The sequence below is a fragment of the Saccopteryx leptura genome, chromosome 2 (genome assembly GCF_036850995.1).
Source record: "Saccopteryx leptura isolate mSacLep1 chromosome 2, mSacLep1_pri_phased_curated, whole genome shotgun sequence".
Taxonomy (NCBI): Eukaryota; Metazoa; Chordata; class Mammalia; order Chiroptera; family Emballonuridae; genus Saccopteryx; species Saccopteryx leptura.
In genome coordinates this window covers 335,391,686-335,415,660 of record NC_089504.1, presented here as the reverse complement: position 1 = coordinate 335,415,660, position 23,975 = coordinate 335,391,686, and the positions used below count along the sequence as shown (strand labels likewise).

At 49.8% G+C, this 23,975-nt stretch overlaps 1 protein-coding gene across 17 annotated transcripts in view; it reads right to left on the bottom strand.

The window, feature by feature from the left end:
- Nucleotides 1-23,288, bottom strand: part of MYO18A (myosin XVIIIA) — a 97,466-nt gene extending 74,178 nt beyond the window's left edge. For 14 of the 17 annotated variants that reach the window (XM_066363636.1, XM_066363637.1, XM_066363638.1 and 11 more), the window contains exons 1-2: nt 23,145-23,288; nt 12,027-13,106 (exon numbers count right to left, since the gene is read on the bottom strand). In XM_066363636.1, the coding sequence (XP_066219733.1) occupies nt 12,027-13,025 (999 nt within the window). In that variant the 5' untranslated portion in view covers nt 13,026-13,106; nt 23,145-23,288. Of the gene's footprint in view, nt 1-12,026; nt 13,107-20,741; nt 20,760-20,974; nt 20,994-23,144 lie in introns of those variants that run through there. The other 3 variants (XM_066363621.1, XM_066363622.1, XM_066363623.1) reach the window with 3 other exon arrangements.
- Nucleotides 23,289-23,975: the final 687 nt, after the last annotated feature.

Here is a 23,975-nt window from a genome sequence, read left to right as displayed (position 1 = left end):
GCAATTCCTACGGCCAAAACCAGCCCTTCTATCCAACTTCTTATTTGCCAAGCATCTGTTTCTATAGCAACAAAAGCTACACTTTTTAGATTTTAAAGAGAATGGATAGGGAGGGAAGGGAGGAGACCTTTTACAGCAGGATTCCCTCTTTCAGAGGCACAGAAGGGAGACCTCAAAACCAGTCATCTAAGAAAGACACAGGGGCTGGGTGGAGAATCCAGGGCCCTGATTGAAGCTGGAAAATTCTGCTTTCCCCGACCCAGACACCAGGTCTCTGGACAGAGAAGGTGAGGCTGGTGAGGACTGGAAGATGATGGCAGAAATGCTTACAAAGGGCCTAGGAGAAAAGGACAACCCACACTAAGTTCTGCAGTGTGTGTGTATGTGTGTATGTGTGCATGTGTGCGTGGCCATTTCCCTACTGGGTGTCCCTTCACAGAGCCTGGTTCTGCCACCCAGATCAGGGCCAAGTCATGACGAGTGGGGGCAGAGAATGATAAGAAGCCTTGGGGGAGGGAGGCAGCATCTATGTGCCTGTGGGGGTGGTTCACAACCCACCAGGTAGGGCAGGATAGTCAGGCTGATACCCTCTACCTTCTCCAAGTGTAGACCTCACTGCTGCCTGCCACCCCCAACTTCACTGGAACAAGAAACTCCTGTCATTGTCCAGAAATCCTGAGGCCAGAATTATGCAGTGGGGCTCCGCCAGGCAAGGCCAAATGCTAAAGGGAAGAGGAATGTTTGCTGGTCCCTTGATTCCAGGCAGACATCCCACTGTAGCCCATCAGGCTTCTCAGGTCGCGGGCCCAGTTTCCCTCTTGCCTCTATTGATCTTGATGCATGGCCAAGTGAGTGGGGACCTCACCCTATGCCTGAGCGTCCTTTCGGTAACCCCGGCTACCTGCGAGGAAAAATGCAACGCTGTGCCAGGCCCAGCACAGGGTGGTTCTTCAGTGCCTGAAATGCCAGACACACAGGCTCCCACAGCCTGGACAGCTCCAAAGAGAGTAAGGCAGGAGACACCAGCCCACTCTGGGAGGAGACCTTTCACGGCCTGAAGCTGTGTTCAACCATCAGTCCAGTCGACAGATGAGGGAGATGGGGGTGGGGAGGGGCAGGGTGCAGGCCCCAGCAAGAAGAACTAACATAAGAAGACAGTGTCAGACCCTTCCCCTTGCTATGTCCCTGGAAAGCTCCACTGAAATCTCCAGACACTTCTTCCTTGACTTGATGCGGCCAGGCATAAAACTGGGTGTCACAGGGAGTCATAAGAGTCATGACTGTCTCATGCTGCCTGACAGTGCTGTCACCGCTTGGCCTCTAGCCCATGCCATTCTGGGCTGAGAGCTATCTTTTTGCAGATGTCTTCTGTTCTAGAGAAAGCACAGATTCCCCGATCTCAAGGAGGGCATCTTCAGCCTTTCTCTTCCACAGAACCAAGCCCACTGGGTGTGACACTGAGCAGGTGCTCTTTAAGGCTTCCTGGCATCCGCCTTGATGGTGCCAAGACTCTGGGCCATTTACCACCTGTCCTTCCCTATAGTCCAGAGTCATGCCCCCTTCCCACTCCAACCCACCCTCAGCCCTCTTTTGCCAAGAGCCAGGGGCAGCCTGTTCTGCTGGCAGAGAAAAAAACTCGGGAAGTGAGAAGTCTCCCTCCTTATGGGTCCCCTGCATACCACAGGGCCTGGCAGTGAGAGAAGCTGGGGAGAGAGAGAGGAAGTGAGTCAGCTCCTTGCAGAAATGGGAATGAGCAGGAGGAGCCAGCAGAACAGAGAGCAGGGGACAAAGGGCACAGGGGCCAGGAAGGTCACTAAGAAAAGGAACCAGGCCCTGGAGGCGATATGGGGTCCACAGGGTGGAGGACAGAAGCAGGTGACAAACTCAACAGTACCACTTGCCACCAAGGCTGGGTGGGCCCGGCTGGTCAGAGAACCTGGGTCTGGCAGGCACAGCCCCACCTGAGGATGGAATCTGAGGCGGCTCCGCTTCATGACTCACGTATGGTTAAGGAAGTGAGCCACAACCTTGCTCTCTCCTCACTGAGGTGGCGTCTCTGGTCCCCAAAGCCTCCCACTGCCTCTTCCGAGTCCCAGAGCTCCAGAAGCCCAGGTTCCCCCTGGCCTGGCCCAGTGGGGAGACAGATGTTTGCATCTCCAAAGAGGGTGGGAACTGAGCCAGGGCCTGAAGAGCTGAGGAGTTGGGGTGCCCCAAGTATCCACCACTGCCCTCTCCAGTAGCCCCTGCCCATCCGGGAGCTGTCCCAGACTCCAGCTGGGATCTGTTGCTTTGTCTGGGAAAAATCCTTGCCATGAAAATTCCCAGCCTGCTGAATTCCAGCACAAAGGCAGCCCAGGGACAGCGGTGGAAGGGAAGAGGAAGCCATGAATCCTGCAGGGCCACATTCCACCCCCTCAGAGACCTGCAGCCAGTAAAACAGGCACATTCCCCCAAGGTCCCCTGGGGGATCTTAGGCAACAAACCTTAGGCAACTTACTTAACCTTAACCTCTCTGTAATCCAGATCCCCAGAGCTTGACACTGTGTGACCCCAGTGGCCATGCATGTGCTTCTCACCCAAGCCTGGTGCCCTCCTAGGGGCTCCACTGCAGAGGCAGGAGACAGGCTGTCCCCAAGACCCTCCTCCCAGAGCCCCTTCCCCAAGCTCCTGTTCCTGGATGCCTAGAGCCCATCTCTCCTCCACGCCCGTGGGAGATGCCGAGTGCCCAGGAACACAAGCAGCAGAGTCAAGGTGATGTCCTGCAGACAACTGCAGCCCACAGCGGCCCCCCCCCCCCCCGGCTTCTCAGGCGGCGAGCCCAGGCCCTCTTGCCTCTATTGAGGCAGGGCATGGTTGTGTACTGCGGACAAGTCACCAAGGCCAGTGGGGAGGGTTCTAAGAACCTCAACTGAGCCAAACAAGGAAAACTGGACAGAATGGGAAACCAATTCCTGACTAGGGCACCATCTTCTTTTATTCAACAAACAGTCCCTGCTCTCACAAAATACTCCAACACTGGAGAAATAGAAGATAACTAATTAATTGCAATCTCAATGAATGCTATGAAGGAGAAGGACGAGGTGTTGCCAGGGTGCAGACCTGACTTGGTCTGAGAGGATCTGAAAAGGCTTTCCTGAGGAAGTGATATTCAAACTGGAGCCAATGAGTATAAGTGCCTGAGGATGGGCAGGGAAAAGCATTGTAGACAAAAGGAACAGCAAGAACTCAATGGTAGAAGCAAATGAGAACTGCATTGCACACCAGCTATCTGCCAGGCACTCTTGCCTCTTCCCCACCATGCACGCTAAGAAACAAGTGTCAGCTTGTGTACAACAAAAGAGAACCCATTCTTGGTCAGTGGTGACTATCCAGGGATCCTGCCACTTCAACTGCTGTGGTGGTCAGTACTAACATGTCAGTAAGAGCCAAAAAGTAAGAGGGCAATGTCTCTGCCTTCCAGGATCTCACAAGGGAAATGGATAAGGGGCAAAAGTGCACCCATCCACCACCTCTGGGAGACCACACCCAAAGGCTGCCAAGACAGATGCTGCTTCTCTTCCTAAGGCTTCCCTCAGCCATGCTTTTCAGTACCACAGGGTTAAGTCCTGCCTGCTGCCCCTTGATCTCGCTTCCTCTGATTAATCTTCAGGAGGGTCTGAGAGCAATGACCATACCTTCTATGGCTCACTGTCCATAGAGCAAGAGCAAGAGTAAGAGTGGCCAGTCACTCTGGCTTCCCCTTTCCTTCTGGAGAAGAGGCTTCTAGAACAGCAGTAGTCAGAAGGGCCCAGGCCTGGGCTAGACAGATATATAAGGACATCCAGACACTGCTTTCCCCTGCTCTGTACAGCAGGTCTTCAAATAATGTCATTTAATTCAACATCATTTCATTATAATGTTGATGAGATGCCATAGAAAATGAACTTTTTTTTTTACTTTATAGACAGAGGAAGGGAGAGAGAGACAGGAAAATAAATCTGTTCCTGGTTCCTGAATGTCCGAACAAGGGATCAAACTGGCAACCTCTGCGCTCCAGGATGATGCTCCAACCAACCGAGCTATCCAGCCAGGGTGGAACTTAACTCTTGTTTATATAAATTAGCCCATGCTACAATTGGTTTCAGTATCTGTCATTTAGTTGTAGTTCTAAGAACCTACTGATAACGTTAAGTGAGGACCTACTATAGAACACACTAGTGAAGAGCAAGGAGCTGATGCCTTGAGTTCAAAATCTGAAAAGTCATTTAATAGCCTCGAAACATTAGGCAGTTTACTTAATCTTAACCTCTCTGTAATCTAGTTTCCTCATCAATGAAGTAGAAATGATTATAATACCTACTTTAAAGGACTGTTGGGAAAATTAAATGAGTTTAAATATTTATAATCTAAAACAGAGTCTAATGTACAGTGAATGCGTGAATGCTAGCCATGATCCTCATCCTTGATATTATTTCTCATGCCCTTCTCTCAAGGGATTTCTGTTCAGCTGAATCCTTACAGATCAGTTAAACACCACTAAGGAAGCACGTATGTGGCACACACTGAACTTGGCTGCCATACAGAATACTGGACAAATACCCTACATTCTTTCCTACCCCCAAGTCTGTGCAGTGGCCTGGCTGAGCCATGATGAGGCAGAATGCCGTGCCCTGATTCCGAGGAACATATGCTGGGAGATCAAGTGAGCCGGACTGGTGACCCAGGTCTAAGGAAACTGTTTCCCAACCATCCTAGAGCCAATAATTAAAAAAATAGGCTTTGCTGACACTGTCCCCCTGTGTTTAACAGAACAGAAGCTGCTGCCAAACACCACGCTAGACTCTAGGGTTGGCTGGAATCCCCCAAAAACTGCTCAGCAGGAGGTGGGGAGCCACAAAGACTGCACTCCTTTGCAGAGCCTATCTGGCATGGTGGGCACCCACAGTGCTGCTGGATGCCTGGGGCACATCTGTACCACTGCCCGGGACTGACAATGGCAGCACCAGGCAGCCTGCCCAGGCAGTGGGGGTGCCCCCTCCCCAGCTGGGTCACTGGCCCCCACCCCACAGATGCTGCTCTCCACCCCAGGCTACAGTGAGGAGAATCCAGCAACTTAGTGTAGTGGGGTGGCGGGAGCCCTGCTGGCAAGCAGAACGCGTGCTTGTGGTTTCTGGTAAACACTGTAGAGATTTGCAGCATTTTTAAAATACTTGTATTCCCACCCGCCACACACCCCCTTCACCCCACTCCTCACTCACCCCCAGTCTGGGTGTTTGCATATCTGGTATTTTCCAGAACTGTCTCAATGTTATAAGAGAGATTAGAAGGGAGCAGAGGGCAGGGTGGCCAAGAGTATCAGGGCGGGCCAGAGGCGTTCTGGCCAGGGCTGAAAGGGGCCAGGGCAGGCTACCTCAGCCAAGGCCCTGCCCCCACACCAGGGCTCCAAGCTGGGCCTGCAGAAACAACCAATGACCGTGATATGTACCCACAACCAGTTCAATGTGGCCTGGGCACTGTGCCCACCACCCACAGGCTGGGTGGTCAGGGCACTTAGGGGCCACAGTGTGTCTAGCATCTCATCAGGAAGAAGAATGGTGCCTCTGAGGACAGAGAAGGGAGACCTAGCAGAATAGAAATTATTTAGTCCGCTACTCTATCCTGCTGGTCCCGTGCACCCCACTCATCCAGGAGAGCTAATCCCCCCAACATGCTCCTAAAGACCTTTCAGCCTTCAGTCTTATGTCCTCCTTACCTACTGGCCCCTCATTATCATAACAACTCCATTTGGGTCCTACTCTGAGCTCTCAGCCAGGGTTCTCACAGAGTAAGATTCTGATGCAAGAAATGCCTGTAGCTTTAGCACAACACGTAGTAAAAGTTTTCTATTTAAAAAACAAAAAAAACACTCCAAGGATCATTTAGAGTAACATTAGGAACAGAAGCATTCTAGAACACTAGACCCAAGCAGCACCCAGCTGCTCCGGCACCACTGGAAGCCCTTGGGAAAGCCCACTGCTCAGCGGCTGGCCCGGTAGACCAGGAAGCAGTACAATTTCGAGTCTCTCCTTGGAACCTGCAGTCCCCCCACCTGACAGCACCCGGGGTCCTGTGGATGAGGGTGGTAAGGCTCATACAGTTTCCGCCCAGGGGTCCAGGGCTTCCACTGTGGTAAAGGGACCCCTGCCACAATGCAGGTAACCTTGGCTGGCCTGTCTCCTGCAGGGCCTCCGATGTCCATGCCCACAGGCCTGAAGGAGCTGGGCTCTGAGAAGCCAGGAAAAGCCAGGGAGCCCCCCGTGTCCCATCTCTCCCTTCAGCTGGCTGGTTTTCAGAGCTACAGTGAAAGAGTTCAGACAAAAGCATCAGGAGACCCCACTGGAAAGAAAACCTCACCAGGAGCAATGATGGGACAACACTAAGATGGATTCATTAAGGAGACTGCAAAATCACCTTCCCTGGATGTCTTCAGAGACTGGGCAGAGAGAAAGATAAGTATCTTCCTAAGCATTAACTACCTGCCAAAGTCTGCCTGAGTGATCTCATCTAATACATAAAGATGTCTATCTTAAATAAAGGCCCATAAAGTATAGTATACAAAATAAAAACAAAACAAGTCTCCCTTTATTCTCCTTCTCAGAGAAAACTGGAGTGAGTTTTCTCCAGTTTGGGTGTGCATCCTTTTTTTATTTCGTCTTCTCAAATTCTGGGAGGATAGAATAAAGCCCATTTATAGAGGTTAAGCGTCACATCCTCTGAGCAGCCTCTCCTAATTGCCAGCCCTTCTCCCTAGGTGGAACTGGCCACTTCCTCCTTCCCATCCTACTGTGTACCTGTATGGACTTTCAGAATAGCAGTTACGGTGTTTGGTTGCCTTTCTTTACTTAGGTCTATGCTTCCTCAAGGAAAGATTCTATTTTATTTACTTAACCCTCCAGTACCTAGTGCCTGCCTAGTACAGTGACTGGTCCTTTAAACAGACTTCATTAAGTATTCAGGGAATGAGTAAACTTAGGCTCAGAAAAGTTTGCTAACTTTAGTAAAACTCAAACAGGTCTTTCTGGTTCCAAAATCCATGTTCTTTCCACTATAACATGCACTCTCCTAGGCTCTCCTGAATGAGGAGGTGTTTTAGATGGATAAGATGCCCTTTTCAGGAACCTCACACTCCCTAGAGCTGTTGTGAACAGACTCCAAGATCCAACGGGAGAAGAAACTCGATCACAGCTCTCCGGCAATGACCTGACAGCTCCACAGGGCTCAAAAAACGACTTGACTGGGATGGAGTGGTAGGCCTTTCTTTAAACCAGGAGTCGGGAACCTTTTTGGCTCAGAGAGCCATGAATGCCACATATTTTAAAATGTAATTCCATGAGAGCCATACAATGACCCGTGTACATTACACATTATCCAATAAAAATTCGGAGAACAGCTGTGATTGGCTCCAGCCACCCGCAACCATGAACATGAGCTGTAGGAAATGAATGGATTGTAATACATGAGAATGTCTTTATATTTTTAACGTTATTATTTTTTTTATTAAAGATTTGTCTGCGAGCCAGATGCAGCCATCAAAAGAACCACATCTGGCTGGCGAGCCATAGGTTCCCGACCCCTGCTTTAAACCCTTTCCTCTGCCCTCCCACCACATCCTCAGAAGCTCAAGAAACAGTGCTTTCTGCGTAGGGTTCATATAGGCCAGCCCCTCTGGTTCTTGGCTGCAGAACAGGTGGGCTTTTCTGAGCTCAGCAGAAACATCCTACATTTTCAGACAATCCATGTGGTCCCCACGACAGGCCTACTGAGAATACAAATGGGCGGGACCAGCTCTCCCCTCCCCCAGACCCTAGTCCCCACCTGGCCTCCACCCCTTCTCAGTAGGCATTGACTTTCCCACCAAGGCTCATGGAACTTGAAAGAGGAATTTTGATCCTACTGTCTTTTAAGATCCTCATCTTTACCAACACCTCCCTTAATCTCACCAGACTCAGAGAACTTTTTGCCTTTAGAAAACTTAAGAATAACTGTTCTAAAAACAGATGCCTCCAAAACACTTTCCCTGAGGAACCACGGAAAGAACTAGGCATCCTCCCCCCCAAACATGACAGTCACACTGGACCCTTTCTCTCCTCCTTCCCTCACACCAGTCGGTCCACAGCCTACCTCAGTTGCTTACATCTGATACCTCTCTCCATCTCCAGTGCCTCTACCTAAGCTCAGGCCTCCATTCATTCTGCTCGGATTACTGTAATAGCTCCCTCTCTACTCTCCCCACAGCTACCCTTGCTACTTGCGAAAGCATTCTCCATAAACAGCCAGAGATTGTCTAAAATCTGTCCCTATCACCCCCTGATTAAACTGCTACATTGCCCTCAGGTTAAAGTTTACATTCTCTAACATGACCCACAAATGCCTTTGTGACCTGGCCCTTGCTCACTTCTCCTAATACTGTCCCCTAGTCTTTTTAAAACATTACTTATTTATTCATTTTAGAGAAGAGAGATAGAGAGAGAGAGGTAGAGAGAGAGAGAGAGAGAGAGAGAAGGGGGGAGGAGCAGGAAGCACCAACTCCTATATTTATTCATTTTAGAGAAGAGAGATAGAGAGAGAGGTAGAGAGAGAGAGAGAGAGAGAGAGAGAGAGAAGGGGGGAGGAGCAGGAAGCACCAACTCCTATATGTGCCTTGTTTGGGAAAACCCAGGGTTTTGAACCAGTGACCTCAACATTCCAGGTCGACGCTTTATCCACTGCGCCACCACAGATCAGGCAATGTCCCCTAGTCTTGTTCCCCAAATGTGTCATTCTTTCTTCAACTTCTAGGTCTTGACTTGAGTCTAATACAGGCTTTTCCTTCCTTCTGCCTCCCCTATATGCCTGTTCTCTCTGACTCATTCCAAAGACTATACTTGAAGTCCCTCTTCTGTGCTCCCTTGTACCTTACACTCGCCCATCATTGAGTTTCTCAAATGGCAATGTCATTGTCTGCTACTTGACCATCTCCCCCAGTAGACTACGAGTTCCTTGGAGCTGGGACTATGTGCTGCTCACTGCTGGGTCCTAGGACTTATCACATAGTCAGTGCTCAACAAATGTTTGCTTTAGGTGAGTGGAAGAACAGATGGTGGAAGAAAGGCTGCTCCTCTTGGGCCTGCTGAGTGATTTCTATCAGGTCCCAAGTCCATCCTAACACTGTGGCTCACCCCGACTCCCAGCGGAGCCTTGTCTAGCAGCTACAGAGACATATGAACAAGGTGTGAGCCAAACATTCTGGACACACGCCATGTGAGAAGGAAACCCAAGGGGCTATCTTTCCCTAGGGCCCTCTGAACAGGCCATGGACAGGAGCCATGGGGCCTGGCCCCAATCTGTGTCAGAAAAAGACCAGATGGCCAGCCAGCTCCATCAGAGCTCCCTGGGGAAAGGCAACGTGTGGACACAGTTGATGGATGGCCTGATGGGGCAGAGTGGCCGCCAGAGCCATCCCTGTGGGGCTGGAGTTGTCAGGGTACCCCACCCGGGAGTGCGGAGGAGGTGGGAAGACTCTTTTCTTGGAACTGGGATTAGAGCTGCTGCCAAGAAAAGGAGCAGAAGCAGGAACAGGAGCAGGAGTGGGAGGAAGGGGAGCTCAGCAGAGGCTGCAGCATCCCCAGGTCTGTCTCTGGAAGTCAGAACGCAGGGCTCACTCTGTTCCTCTCTGTTGTGGCTTGAGTCCCCATCACCTACCCAGCTAAGAACACATCCAGGGCTTCTTTCAGCCCTATACTTCTTGTCGTCTTGTCAGATAGTTCTAGGAGAGTCGTGAGGATGAAGCTTTCTACTGTGTCCCCTGCTGGAACCCCCAGGTGGGGAAAGAAGTCCTCTGGGCACCAGCTGGGTTTGCCTCATGGACCAGAGCAAGCCAGCAGTTCGGGGATACCAGCGGTAAGGTAGGGTCCACCAGGGCTTCCAAAGCTAAACCATCCACTTCCCCAGGGATGTGGTAGCGGCAGCTAGTTGAGAAGGAGAGTGGCTGGGAAATATGAGATGCCAAGATGATCCCTGTGCTATAAAGAGAAAAACTAAACAGCATCTGTGATGCCAGGCCCTGGGCTCCACAGAGGCCTGTACTGTGGTTCAGCGGGGAGCTGGCAACAATCCTCAGGGCCTGGGGGATTCATTCTTTAAGAAGAAAATTCCATCTGTTGAAGGCAATGTAGCTTGGGAGAAAGTTGATAGTTGTGGCAACATGGTATGGTCTTTGGTGCTGAGATAAAGACCACTCCCTCTAAGCTGTAGTTCCCCACGTCCAGTCTAGCCTGGTGGCTAATACAGAATAGGTGCTCAATGTGTTTCTGGAATAAATGTGTCCAGGTCCTTCCTGGATTCTATGATAGGCTCCCTCCCACTCACTACCCTGTCCTGACTAGCAAAGCCGCCTGACCCCGTAACGGGAGGTCTGGAACCCAACTCCAGTGCTTCCTGCCAGAGTCTGACCCTGCCGCTCCCAGGCCCTCCAGGCCTGACATGCTGCTAGGCTGAGCAGCCATCTGACCAGCCACTTCCCCTGCCTGGGAGAAAGCTAGGACCGGGACTCTGCCTGTTTCCTCAGCAATTTCCTCCCACTTCTAACTTGGACACATCTGGCTGGTCGCTTATTGCTGAAAGGTCCTGGCCAGGCTGTGCACCAGTCAGGCTTCAGGGACCTAGACAGTCCTAAAAGCCACAGCTGGGGGAGAGGAATGACCAGAAGCCAATCTGTCCTTCATCTGCTGTCTCCAGGCAGAACATTCCAAACTGATATATAGCCACCCTTTCCAAAGACTCCTGGGGTTAGAGCTCTCCATCCCCCTAGAGACCATCTTCTCAGGAGTTCAACTGGGTTGGTCCTTGGTAAGTAAACAGATACCTACTAAATCCGATGGATACATCTAACCTAAATCTCTTCTGGGCCTATGTCACCTCCTTCCACTGATGTTTTGTACGGGCAGGTAACAGTTGGGGTCTCCGAGATAGTCAGGTCATACTGTCCCTGTAGCCTTAACCCCTGTTATTTTCCCAGGGCCACCCGTTTTCTTCTTTCAGGAAAAATAATAAGATTCTTGGAGCACAGGTGATCTTTATAATCAGATCCAGCCACTCCCCTTCAAACCCTATAATAGTTCCATTTCACTGGGACAAAATCTAGCTCTTACCATGATTTACAGCAGGGGTCCCCAAACTACGGCCCGCGGGCCGCATGCAGCCCCCTGAGGCCATTTATCCGGCCCCCATCGCACTTCCGGAAGGGGCACCTCTTTCATTGGTGGTCAGTGAGAGGAGCATAGTTCCCATTGAAATACTGGTCAGTTTGTTGATTTAAATTTACTTGTTCTTTATTTAAAATATTGTATTTGTTCCCTTTCTGTTTTTTTTTTACTTTAAAATAAGATATGTGCAGTGTGCATAGGGATTTGTTCGTAGTTTTCTTTATAGTCCGGCCCTCCAACGGTCTGAGGGACAGTGAACTGGCCCCCTGTGTAAAAAGTTTGGGGACCCCTGATTTACAGTGTTCTTTTACTAATCTCTACAACCTTACCTGGTATTCAACTCCTCACTCACTCAGGAGCTAGAGGAGGCCTGAGGTCATCTTCCCAGGAGCTACCAAAGCAGCTGTATATCCCAGATGTTTCATGACAGCCCTGATTTGAAATAATTTATCTTTTCTTTCACCTCCAACATCTAAATAACATGGAAATCCTATATTTTAGTTCATAAACCAGTGTGGACAAGTAGTCAAGAATGTCTGTCTCTCTTATCTGTAAGTGGTACATGTTAGCCTCCATACCCCAATTTCGGGTTCAGAAAATATGGCGCCCAAACCCTCACCCCACCCTTGTATCATGAAGCTTGTATGACTGTGTATAGCTCCCACCTGAGGTGCTTTCTCCCCACAACCCAGGTAAATGGTCCCTGGAGCTCAAGGAGTGGCCCGGCTTCACCACTCACATACTCAACAGGCTCTGACTACAGCTCTTGGGTACTGCAATGATCCACCAGAGATCCCAGCCCCTGCTGCCCAGGGAAACACTCACATCAGCTGGCTCCCTGCAGGGTCCCTTGCCACTCCGCAGCCAGCTCCGGCTGAGCTCACTGAGCTCTGGGATGGGCTGCACCTTGAGCCGCACGCTGTCCCCGGACTGCCGAATCATCTCCACAATCTCATCCCTGGACTTGCTCTCCACGTTGTGCCCATTAATCTCCACCAGACGATCACCTGGCACCAGCCCCAGCGCCAGGTCCTTGGTGCCTGCACCAGGCTCAGCAAAGTGAACCACCCTCCGATAGACCTGGCCCTCAGGACCCCGATCCAGCATGGTTGTGCGCCGCAGGGAGAAGCCAAAGTCTCCAGTGGGCCGTCGTTGCAGCTCCAGCACCCGGAGGGCAGGGGGTGGCGGAGACACCACAGGGGGCAAGCGCAGGTCTGCTGGAAACCTTTTAGTCACCAGCTCAGGGACTCGAGACCGGGGCCCTGGTCGAGAGAGGCCTGGGCCAAGATGCTGCAGCGGCTGTCCCTCTAGAGTCCTCACCTCCACCTGTGGAGATGGGGCAGCAGAGTGCTCTGAGGGGGTGGAGGTCTCCGAGGCACTCTCATCCCGGCTCCGCTGGGAGAAGGAGAAGCGCTTGACAATCATCTGTGAGTTCTGCTTGGCCAGGGAGCCGAACTTGGCCGCCCGCTGCAGCACAGAGCCACGGAAGCTACCTTCCTCGCCCTTGAGGTCATCGCTGGAGCTGGCTGTGCTGAGGTGGCCCGAGTCCAGGATGACGCTGCCCCTGTTGCTGTCAGAGTCAATGTCAGTCAGGTGCAGGTCAGAGCCGCTGGCCACCTTGATGGGGATAGGGTTGGAAATTTCCAGGCGCATCTTAGATTCACGTTTGGAGGAGCGGTTCAGGTTGAAGAAGCCCCGTCTCAGGCTCATCTCCTCCAGGCTCTTCAGCTCTGCCGCTGACATCCGCTCCTTCTTCTCCTTTTTCTCTTTCTTCTCCTTCCGCCCGCCATCTTTGTCCTTGTCTTTCTTCATTAGGTTAAACATGGTGGGGGTGCTGTTTTTAGGGGTGGAACCCCCAGAAGATTATAGGTGCTCAGCACAGGGTCTTCGTGTTCCACCTTGCTGCTGCAGACAGAAAAAGAAAGAAAAAGAAAAGTTATCCAAGCAAAGCTTCTTCCACCGTTTCCAGTCCAGACATGGCCAACTACTGAGCACACCCAACCCTCACAGGGCACTAGCTATGTGCCAGCTCTTCCGCTTTATACAACACTGTCTCAGTTAAGGTAAGCCTCATAACACTGCTATGGGGAGGTCTATCATTACCCCCATTTTACAAATAAAGAAACTTGAGATGTAGATAAGGTTGTAAAAGCTCAAACTCCTAAGTCTCTCATTTCCTGTGATCCCTGATAGATTCAGGCTTAGGTGTGCATGGAGGTGGCATCTAGGAGATCTGACCTCTTGGCAAGAGAATGCCATCAAGCCACCGTGGGATCTGACTTAAGATTCAAACACAAGGGAAAAGAAAAGGGACTCTGTGTACCATTACCTCCCCACAGCCAATGTCCCTTAAGGCAACAGACATCAAGTGCTACTGGACTCTTTCTTAAACCTGTTATCTCTAGAGCAGCAGACTTAGTTAGCTACTGCCTGAAAACAACCTCAAAGAACCAACACTTACTCAATGACTACCACTTGTCAGGCATAATGCCAGGGACTTTTTGCTCACTACTTCATTTAAACTTCACAGCATCCCTGCAAGGTAGGTATCATTCTCTCTACAAATGAGAAAACTAAGTATACGTTAGTTGTCATACAGCTAATTAGCAGCAATGTCAGGATTCGATGGCAGATGTTTTCTTGCTAGGTCCCGGGTGTCCACACTGCAGCAGGGAGGGAAGTAAGGGGAAGTTCCAGACTGAACAGAAGACAACAGTGGGGGTAGAGGTGAAGTCCACTGGATAAACAGGATCCTGTAAAACTCACATCCTTTTCCCCAGACCAACACCTAAATATAGCCTCAGGAAGAAAGTTGTGGCAGCAGGAGAGAAGACCTCAGCTCCAGGGCACGTGAGCCTACGGTGCCAGCCTATTTCCACCCCTGTGCACACCTGCCTGGGGGCAGGACTGAGAAAAACCTGATGGGGTGGAGTTGAGAGAGGCTTTCTTGTCCTAACCAGCAGGGAACAAGAAGTGGAATTAGGCCATATCACCTAATTAGAAATTAAATATAGTTTCTTTTTTCTCTCTCTATGAAGGCCTTCTCCCTGAATTCTAGACACAGGGCCTATAAGCTTACTCTTTCCAACAATGACCTATTGTAGGTTCCTGGAGAGGCCTTTCTTCTCTGTGTACCCACCCGATAACCAAACAGGGCCCCTCTAGGATCCCCATTCTACTGAGAGGGACCCCCAACCCAGGTACAATGCCTAGTAAGGCATCAAAGCCAGGAACTCCAAGGGCCCTGGTACATTGGCTAATTGCTTCCTCCTTGCCCAGCGCCTTCACCCAAGTGGTTCCTGAGAGATCAATGTATCCTTTCTAGAACAGCAATATCCAAAAGAAATAGACTTCAAGACATATATGTAATTTAAAATTTTCTGACACCCACATTTAAAAGGTAAAAAGAAGCATTAACTTCAATGAGAAAACTTATTTCATGTAAATGTATCCAAAAACCGTCATCTTAATATATAATCTAGATGGAAAATATTGAGATATCTTATATTCTCTTTTCCATGCTATGTGTTTGAAATCCAGTGCATGTTTTACACTCAGAGCACATCTCAATTCAGACTAATCACATTTCAAATATTCAGCGGCTCCATGTGGCCAGTGGCTATCGGACTGAATCATATAATTCTAGAGAAATCTTTAGTTGTAGAACACATCCAAAGGGATGGGAAATCTGGTCTGGTCACTAGATCCCTGTGGACCTAGCAGGTACCCATTTCTTCCTCTCACCTCAGTCTGTACCAGGTAAAACAAAGCTCCTTCGGAACTTTTTGGTTCTAAATGTTCCATGCACTGTACCTGACTTGGAGGGTACAAATGAGTATTTTGGCCTCGGCCCAACCACAGAGAGCCCGGATGCTTTCAACAGTGTCCCACTAAAGACACCTTTTGTTTTCTGTTCTCACTCTGCAATCCTTACCCAATCCAGGTTCTTTGCTGGGGGCTAGATATTTGAGCAGTATCAACAGAGAAGAGGTCCAGAATTCCAGAATCTTTGAGCTGGAAGGATCCCTGGGAAGTAATTTCATATAAATCCCTGTCTTGGCAAACGGTTGCCCCTCCTTTACTGTGACAGGCAGGAACAACAGTCACAGCAGCAGCACAGGGGAGAGTGCTGGCTGGAAATGTTAGATTTGGTATCTAGACCTGGATATGACAACAAATCACCAGGGGACCTTGAGCCTGTCACTTTGCTCAAGGTCGAACTATGTGTACTAGGTCTCTTTTAGCTCTAAAATTCCAAATATCTAAGTCTCATGCGAACACAGTTTAGTTATTAACTTTCTGCCAAAGTCACCCTTCTCATCCCAAACCTGGGGCCTTTGGAGACTAGGTCCATTTCAGCCCTTCATCATGTCTGTGCTGCCACTGTTATCGGCATAGCTCTCAAGGTACCCCTTCCCCACTGTCATCCCTACAATTGCCAGGCCTGGCTTGGCCTGGGGTCTCCCCTGTGCCACATGTCTGGAGCTACCTGCAACCTCTCCCTTCAGGGTCAGACCTGCAATGTAGCTGTAGCTGCTGCTGCTCTAATGCTCCTCAGCACCCAGTTTACTAGAGACCTGTGCTCTGTCACCTTTTTGTAGACCTTGGACTTTCCAGCACCCCCTGTCCTCATGTCCAGAGTCTCCACCAGCAATGGCATCACCACCTCCTCACTCTCCATTCCAGGCTGCAGTTTCCACCCACCTCCTTTTGATTTCTTCCTCTCTCCAGTGAAGGAAACCTTATAGTTTTTCTGACCTCCTTTTCTGCCTTTCTCCCCTTACCCTACTTCAGGAGGCCTTTTTAATTTTAAGTGAAGAAAAAGTAAGCATGTAAATTAGGGCATGTATGTAAAGTAGGGTATGTATCTAAATCATCTTGACCTTACTATCTTCAAAATCAAAGCAAAGTACAATTGACTCAGTCAATTCAACTGCTTCTGCTTTATCAACAGCATTTTCAGGGCAAGGACCATTCAACTCAAATATGCACCCATCAGTTCACCAACAGGAGAAACAATTTACATATTCATATAATGGAATCCCACTCAGCAATAAAAAGGAAGCAACTACAGATACATACAACAGGGATGAATCTCAAAAATGTTATGCTAAGTTTCAGCGAACGAAACCTTCGATAAAAGAGTACATACTGGCCTGACCTGTGGTGGCGCAGTGGATAAAGCGTCGACCTGGAAATGCTGACGTCACCGGTTCGAAACCCTGGGCTTGCCTGGTCAAGGCACATATGGGAGTTGATGCTTCTGGCTCCTCCCCCTTCTCTCCCCCTTCTCTCTCTCTTCTCTCTCCCTCTCTGTCTCTCTCTCTCCCTCTCTCTCCTCTCTAAAAATGAATAATAAAAAAAAAAAGAGTACATACTGGTATGGTACTATTTATATGAAGTTCTAATATAGGCAAAACCAATCTAAGGTAGAAAAAAATCAGAACAGTGGCTACCTCTAGGAGGTGGGGGTGGGGATTGCTTGAGAGGGGTCATGAAGCAACTCTCTAGAGTGATGCTCATGTTACATATCTTGATAAAGGTTTGGACTGACAGGTGTATACATTCGTCAACAGTCATCAAATAGTGTGCATAGATTTTTGCATTTCACTGTGTGAAATGCTCAAAAGAAAAAAGAACTGTAAATAAATATTAAATTCTAGTTAATGTATGCTAAGTGTCTGGGGCAAAGTATACTGATGTCTATAATTTTCTTTGAGATGCATCAAAAATGCTTACATGCTTGATGAAAGGATTAAGGGATAAACATGTGATAAAGCAAGGACAGGTAAAACGTTAATTGTAGAATCTAGGATGTGGGGGTTGTTCACTATAAAATTCTTTAACTTTTTTAAATGTTTGCAGAGTTGTACGATATAATATTGGGGGAAAATATGTATCTATGAATCACCTATTAAATGCAAGGGATATAAGATAAATAAAACTTATGAAAGAGCTTAGGTTTCAGGTGACAAACATGGTAACAGATTCAAGTTAATGGCTATTAAATCTTGGGCAAGTCACTTAAGGCCTCTGTGCCTCCGTTTTTCCATTTGTAAAAGGGAGATAATAATAGTACCTACTGCATAAGGCCTGAGAATTAAATGGAATATGTATAGAAGCTCTACATATAATGCCTAGCCCAGAGCATGCCCTCAAGAATAGTACCCAATAGAAGCAGGACACATTCTTGCCATCTAAATAGGATGGTAGAGAGGATAGTAAAGTACACAAATGACTGTCAGCACAAGTATGATTAAAATAAGTCTAGACAAGCTCTGGCCTGTTGGCTCAGTGGTAGAGCATTGGTCTAGCATGTGGAAGTCCTGGGTTCAGTTCTTGGTCAGGGCACATAGGAGAAGCAACTGTCTGCTTCTCCACCCCTCCCCTTCCCTTTCTTTTTTTTCTCTCTCTCTTCTCCTCTTGCAGTCATGGCTCCACTGATTCAAGTGCATTGGCCCCAGCACTGAGGATGGCTCTGTGGAGCCTCTGTCCCAGGTTGCCAGCATGGCCCCAGATGGGCAAAGCATCAGCGACCAGGGGTTGCCAGGTGGATCCTGGTCTGGGCGCATGCGGGAGTCTGTCTATCTCCCCTCCTCTCACTTGAAAAAAAAAGAAAAAAAAGTCTAGACATAAAATCTCAATGCTGGACAGGACCTTAGTATATAGAAAGCAAAGCTCAAAGAAGTGAAGGCAATTCAATGAGCACATGGCCAACCTGGATCACACTAGCTCAAGTCTAGAGGCCCCATATGGGTACTGCCAGGGATAAGGGAAGGCAACTCATAGATGCAGAAATATGAATGGGCAACAGCATGGACAGGTATTCTGCCCCAGAAATATTCAGACATGTGAAATAAAAATAAATAAAAGAGGTATAGATACCATTAATTCACTTAGCAGTTTAGTAAAAAACTACCAAGATTAATACTATCAATCAATCAGAGAATGGGAAGCAGGCCATTTTGTTCATGCTGGCGGGAGTATAAATTGGTACAAAGAGAGCAAGTAGGTGGTACCTATGAAAATATTTAAATGTAAATATTCTTTGGGCAAGTCCTGTTATAGGTCATGTACAAATATATTGACACAATAAATATGGATAATCTTTGCAGCATTGTTTATAATAGCAAAATTCTGTCAGTAAAAATGACCACCACTGGGAGAATAACTAAGTTATAGAATTGGGCAGTTATTAAAAAAAATGAGGTTGATTTGTGTATGCTGACCGAGAAAGATTCTATATCTATAGTATATTATTAAGTGCAAAAAGCAAGTTGCCAGTTTATAATTACTACTAAATTTTTTAAATTGTGTATTTATGTGCATATACATATAATACACATTATGTATAATGTTTGCATATGCATAGAAAAATGTGTGCTCTGTGGAAGAGACAGGGATTTTAGTAAGGTCAAAGCAGACTTGTGTGTTATCTGTATTGTTTTAATTTTTTACAATAAGAATATTTGGCTTGTAGGGGGGTGTGTGTGTGTGTGTGTGTTTAAGCCTAGGGCTTTAGATAGTGGAAATATATATAATCTTTCTTCTATTTGGGGCATGTTCTTTATTTCCTAAAGAAAAAAAATATGTTTTTTATATAAAATTATATTTATATAATATATATCTTAAGTTATATATATATAATATAATATAATATATAAAATATACATAACAAGCTTTTGAAAAATAGTCTGGAAAGATCCATTACAAAAATTTATCAGAGTTTTCTCTGTAGAGTAATGGCAAAGGGGTAACACGCTTTCTACCTAGTATACTTTCTGCAGATTAAACCTTTTTCAGCATGTTACTTTTGTGACTGTAAAGATTTTTTTCTAAACAAAGAAAGAGAAAAAAGAAAAGTTTGACAAAGTAGTAAGCAACCCATTTAGCACTGAGGCTGTAAACAAGGTTTGCAATGGTAAGTTCAAGGATTGCCCTCATGACTCGAAAAAATTTCAGTGACTTGGGGGACTTGATTAAAATAGATTTTGCTGTTTTCTTGTGGCTTTGAGTGGGGACAGATTTAAATGGGTCACCCTGCAGCTGGAAAAGTAGAAACCCCAGGAAATGGAAACTATAACGTTAGCATCCCAAGACTTGGCTGCTGTGGGTAGATACTTAAAAGGGTCAGCCCCCACCCCACCCCATCCCAGACCACACTCATAAATAAATACAAAGGACATGCTTTCCCCAGAGAGCTGGCCTCTTTCGCTTAGCCTCTGACCTCCCTGAGGGGCCATTTCCTACAGCCTCGAAGCCTTTATCTCTGCGCTGGCCCAAGGACTGCAAAAGCATTCTGCGGGGGCTCTTACGGCACCTGGCCCCTGCCGGTGGCCCCAGCCGGAGCCCCAGCGGGAGCCGCGCGGGGTGGCGTCTGTGCCTGCGGCTTCTGCCGAGCTTCTCCTGGCGGGTTCTGCTGAGCTCCGCAGAGCCCCGTGACTCACTGCTAGGTCACATGGAGCTTATCTGGCTCCAGGTGTGCACCCACACTCAGACTGCACGCTTCTCACATGACATCGGCTGGCCGGCCTGCCGGCTCCCTGTTCCCTTCCTTGCCCGCTGCCGTGCTGGGAGCCCCAGCACTGGTTCAGGCAGCAGGGCCCAGCGCAGCCACAGTCCAGAGCCACCTCTGGCTGAGATACTATCCCCTTTGGAATGCAGCTATCTCGCAAGCCCCGGGAAAAACGCAAGCGGGAGAGTTGCCAGCGGCCAGGCCAGGTGCAAATCCTCCCTCTTATGTGCAGCCTGCTGCAGCCTGCTGGGTGCTGAGCTCGGTTAACGCTACCATTCTCACCCCAGCATTTGTGTGACCTTGAGTAAGTCTCGTCCCCTCTCTAGGCCTCAGCTATTTCAACTAAAATGTCCATGAGCCTGAGAGTTCAGACTTGGCCCCAAACTTGTGCCTTTGCTGAAGAGGTATTCTGCTCAACCACAAACTGCAGGTTCTAGTCCTGGTCTGCCTCTGCCTTGCTGTGTGACCTTGAGCTCATCATCCAACATCTCAGAATAGCAGAGAACAATAAAAATAATCCTTTGTAGGTGACACAGAAGTACCTGGCAGAAAGAAAAGGTCCTGGGCCCTGTAAAATCGTCAGTCCACAATTTAAACTGCTGCCTGACTCTAAGCTATTTGAAATGTCAAAGGAATGTGGCTAATTTATAAGCCACACAATTCCTATTGCCAAGGAAAGGGCAGGAGAGTAAGGGGGCGGGGCTTTTCCAGGTCTCCCCACCCTCGCAATCCAGTTCCTGCCACTGTACCACCCTACTCTAACACTGTCCGCCTCAGAAAATGGTGATTGGGTGTGAGGTGCAGTAAGCAGCTCTTAAAGCACCCTGGGGCCTGACCTAAAGCAGAACTTTAAGTCCCATCAAGCCCCCAACCCAAGTCGTACAGGAACCTGTTAATCATAGCACAGAGTAGGCTGGGCCCTCTTATTCTCCCAAACCTTTAAACTAGTCAGCTTCACCCACTATGCCCAAGAGAGGTCTAAGACAAGGACGTGGGCCCCAGGCTACCAACAGGATCCCACTCACAGAATGCTTTGGTTCCAGCCTGTGGTGTCCACTCCAGGTGAGGGAGGTCTGGTGGGGACAGACCTTTTGGTTTAAAGGAACAAGAACAGCACTGCTGCCCTGGAGACCTGTGACACACCAAGTCGGGATCAAGCCTTCCTTAGTTCCAACAACTCCCTGCCCCACCCGAGGAGGGTGGATTCTCCCTTTCATACAAAGCCTAGCTCTGCCCCACCCTGTCTGCCTTCAGGTACCTGTGTCTGGGGGACCCCAGTTTTCAGGCTCAATTTCTGAAGACACACGCATCCCTCAGTGAGCAGTTTCAAGCTGGGCCAGTGAAGGGAGCTCCAGGCAACAGGCTGGCTACCCTGACTGCCAGGGAGAAGATTGAGGGACACAATCTGAGTGAGGGCAGCTGAGGAGAGCCTGGGCATGAGAGGAAGCCCTCAAGCACACACCCTAGCACCTGAGCCAGACTGGGGAAAAGTAAACAAACTAGATGCTCACAGCTGCCAGGCACCAAGTCATCAACTGTTCAAAGTTCAAAGCTCCCAAAGGAAGTGACCACCAGCATTCTCTTTCCCACCCCGACCTGCAACCCTTCCAGTCCCCTAAACCCCCAACACAATAGCTTCCCCCACCATCTTCCTGGAATTGAGGCCTCAACTCCAATGTCCCCAACCCCAAATGGCCAAGCACACCTCCACCCGAGGCTATATATAACCAGTCATGTCCAGCATACAGAAGGATGTTTCCTGGAAAGACCTCATCACAAAAAATCAGAGGGGAAGCTGAGGAGGTAGCAGGTCACTGACAAAGAGCCAGTGAGGTCTGTCAGGAAGCCAGAGACCTCAGGAGAGCAACTTTCAATATCCCCAAATAGAAAATAGCCCCTGAACCAAGAGGGTGGGAAACAGGCAAGGCCAGGCTTCTTGCCATGACAACAGGACACCAACTTGCCTCCCAAAAGGGCTCTAGACCTGATAAGCACTTAGAAAGAAGCTTGAACCTCTAGAGTCAATATCTTGCTAAGGCGATCCGCTCTTAATTGCCTAGACATGTTTTCTCCCTTCCAGCATGGCCCAGAGCATACACACATCGCACTTGGGGGGACTTATAAGGCCTCCTCAACTACAGATATGCCAGGTACCCAAAAGTTAAAATGAATCCACTCAAATCAGCCCAAGTCACTGGCACAGTGAGGGGGGTAGAGAATCCAATTCTATCATTTGGGCAGACCATCTGAGAGCAGGAAGGCACTGGGCAGGAGAGCTCCTCTCAGGAAACATCATTCCAGGTCTCCCTACACAAACACAAACCATGAGGACACTGCCAAACACATGCCAAACCAGGCAAAAGGAGTAATACTAAAAAACTGGATGTCTTTCCCCACCCCCACCTCCCCAGTTCATTTTGGCTGGCAGCCTTTCCAACTAATCAGCAGGACACATGTGCCTTGCAATAGGGTGACACCCCCAATCCCCACCCCCATAACAAAGCCTCAATGTGTGGTGTGTCCCTATAGGCCTTATCTCAGCCAGGAACATGATCCACTTCTCAGTAGGCTTGGTACCAAGCAGCAATCCCCCAACAGGGGTTTGGGTGGGGGACAGCCAGCCTTACCACCTCCCTTTCCCATTGTTGAAACAACTGGCATGACAGGTTAACAGGGCGGGGCGTCAGGGCAGTCTCTCCCAGAGGCCTGGGGCAGGCTGTCCGACCTTCCCACACACACTCCACCCCTTTGCAGGGACAGGTGAGATGAGCAGCCAGTCACTGGGGACACAGCTTGCACTCCCAAATCTCCAGAGCCTACCATTCACCCACCCCCAACCCCCTGTCCCAAGAGGAGGAGACTTGGGGAAACGGGGTCTCCATTGTTTAGCCAGCTGTCTAGCAGCTGCTCCTTTGAGAGCAGCCCGCTGTCGGCCTGGCAGTGAAATGGTAAAGGCCGCTGGGAGGAATAAAGGGTTCTGTGGAGGTGCTCGCCTTCCCGGCTGCCTTCCAGAGCCTCAGTGGGTCGGTCTGTCTGGGGGAACTGGGCCTGGCCCGAGAAGCCCCCTACCCCCGAGGCTGCGGCTTCTACCTCGCAGCTTAGGGCCACCTGGGCTCCCCGAAGCCCCAAATCCTCCCAAACTGAAGGCCACCCTACCCTGCCTCCGCGCGCCCCACGAGCTGGCTCAAGGGCCCGGAGCTCGCCCTCTCCGCCCCTCCCGGTCGGCCCCCACTCTCGGGCGCCGAGTTCCGCGGCGCGCCCGGAGACCAGAGACCGGAGCCGGGAGTCCGGGCCGCTGCTTCCAGAGGAGGGGGGTTGGGGGGAACAGGAGCCGACGGGCCCCGCGGCCCGCCCGCCGCCCCGGCCCGAGTCCTCCCCGCCACCCTGCCGGGCCCACCAAGCGGCTGCCCGCGCCGCCCCGCACTCACCGGCCGCCGGAGCCCGCCCGGCAGGCAGCAGAAGCGGAGACACGGCATCCAGCAGCCCCGGCCCGGTCCCGGCTAGAGCGCAGCGAGGCGCAGATCAGCGCCGCCCCCCGCTGCCGCGCGAGCGGAGCCGAAAGGGAGCTCCCTGCTGGCGACTCCGGGAATAAATGCCCGGCCTTCCGGCAGCGCCTGGGCGCGCCTCCAGAGTGGGCCATCAGAACGCCCTGCACTACCCTGTGCGACTTCTGTTCGTGTCTTAGAGGTCCTACCTGAGGTCCGGTCTGCACCGAGCACTAGAGGCTGCTGGGCATCCCCAGGGCAGGCACCAGGGGCTTACTGAATGTAGAGCAAGTTCTGGCCAAGGCAGGCACTGGACTCTCATGGCTGGATCCAAGAGGCTGCTATGCTGTACAGAGCAAGCAACTGAGTCTTGCTGGCCACATTTCCCCAGGGTGCTTCTGCAGAGACAGGCATAGGGCGCTGCTGGATGGTGCCAGATAGCTTGGACCAAAGCAGGCTCTGCCTGCCATGTCCAAGGTGAGTCTGGCAGAATGTACTCCCCAAGGTGGACACAGCTTTCTGTTGGCTTGCTCTGCCTCAGGTGGAGCTGCCTGAGGGCCCAAAGGACACAGCCATAAATGGCACTCACACCCTAAAAGAGTCCAACAAGCCAAGACTAACACCTTTCAGAAGCTCTTTAGAGTGAGGTCTGCCCCCAGGTCTCTTGTTCTGTAAATATCAAGTGAGCTGATCTACCCAGCAAGGAGGAATGTTAGATTTCCTGGGAAAAGCCAGAGGCATTTAAAGAACAGGCCTCTAAAGACAGGTGCTATG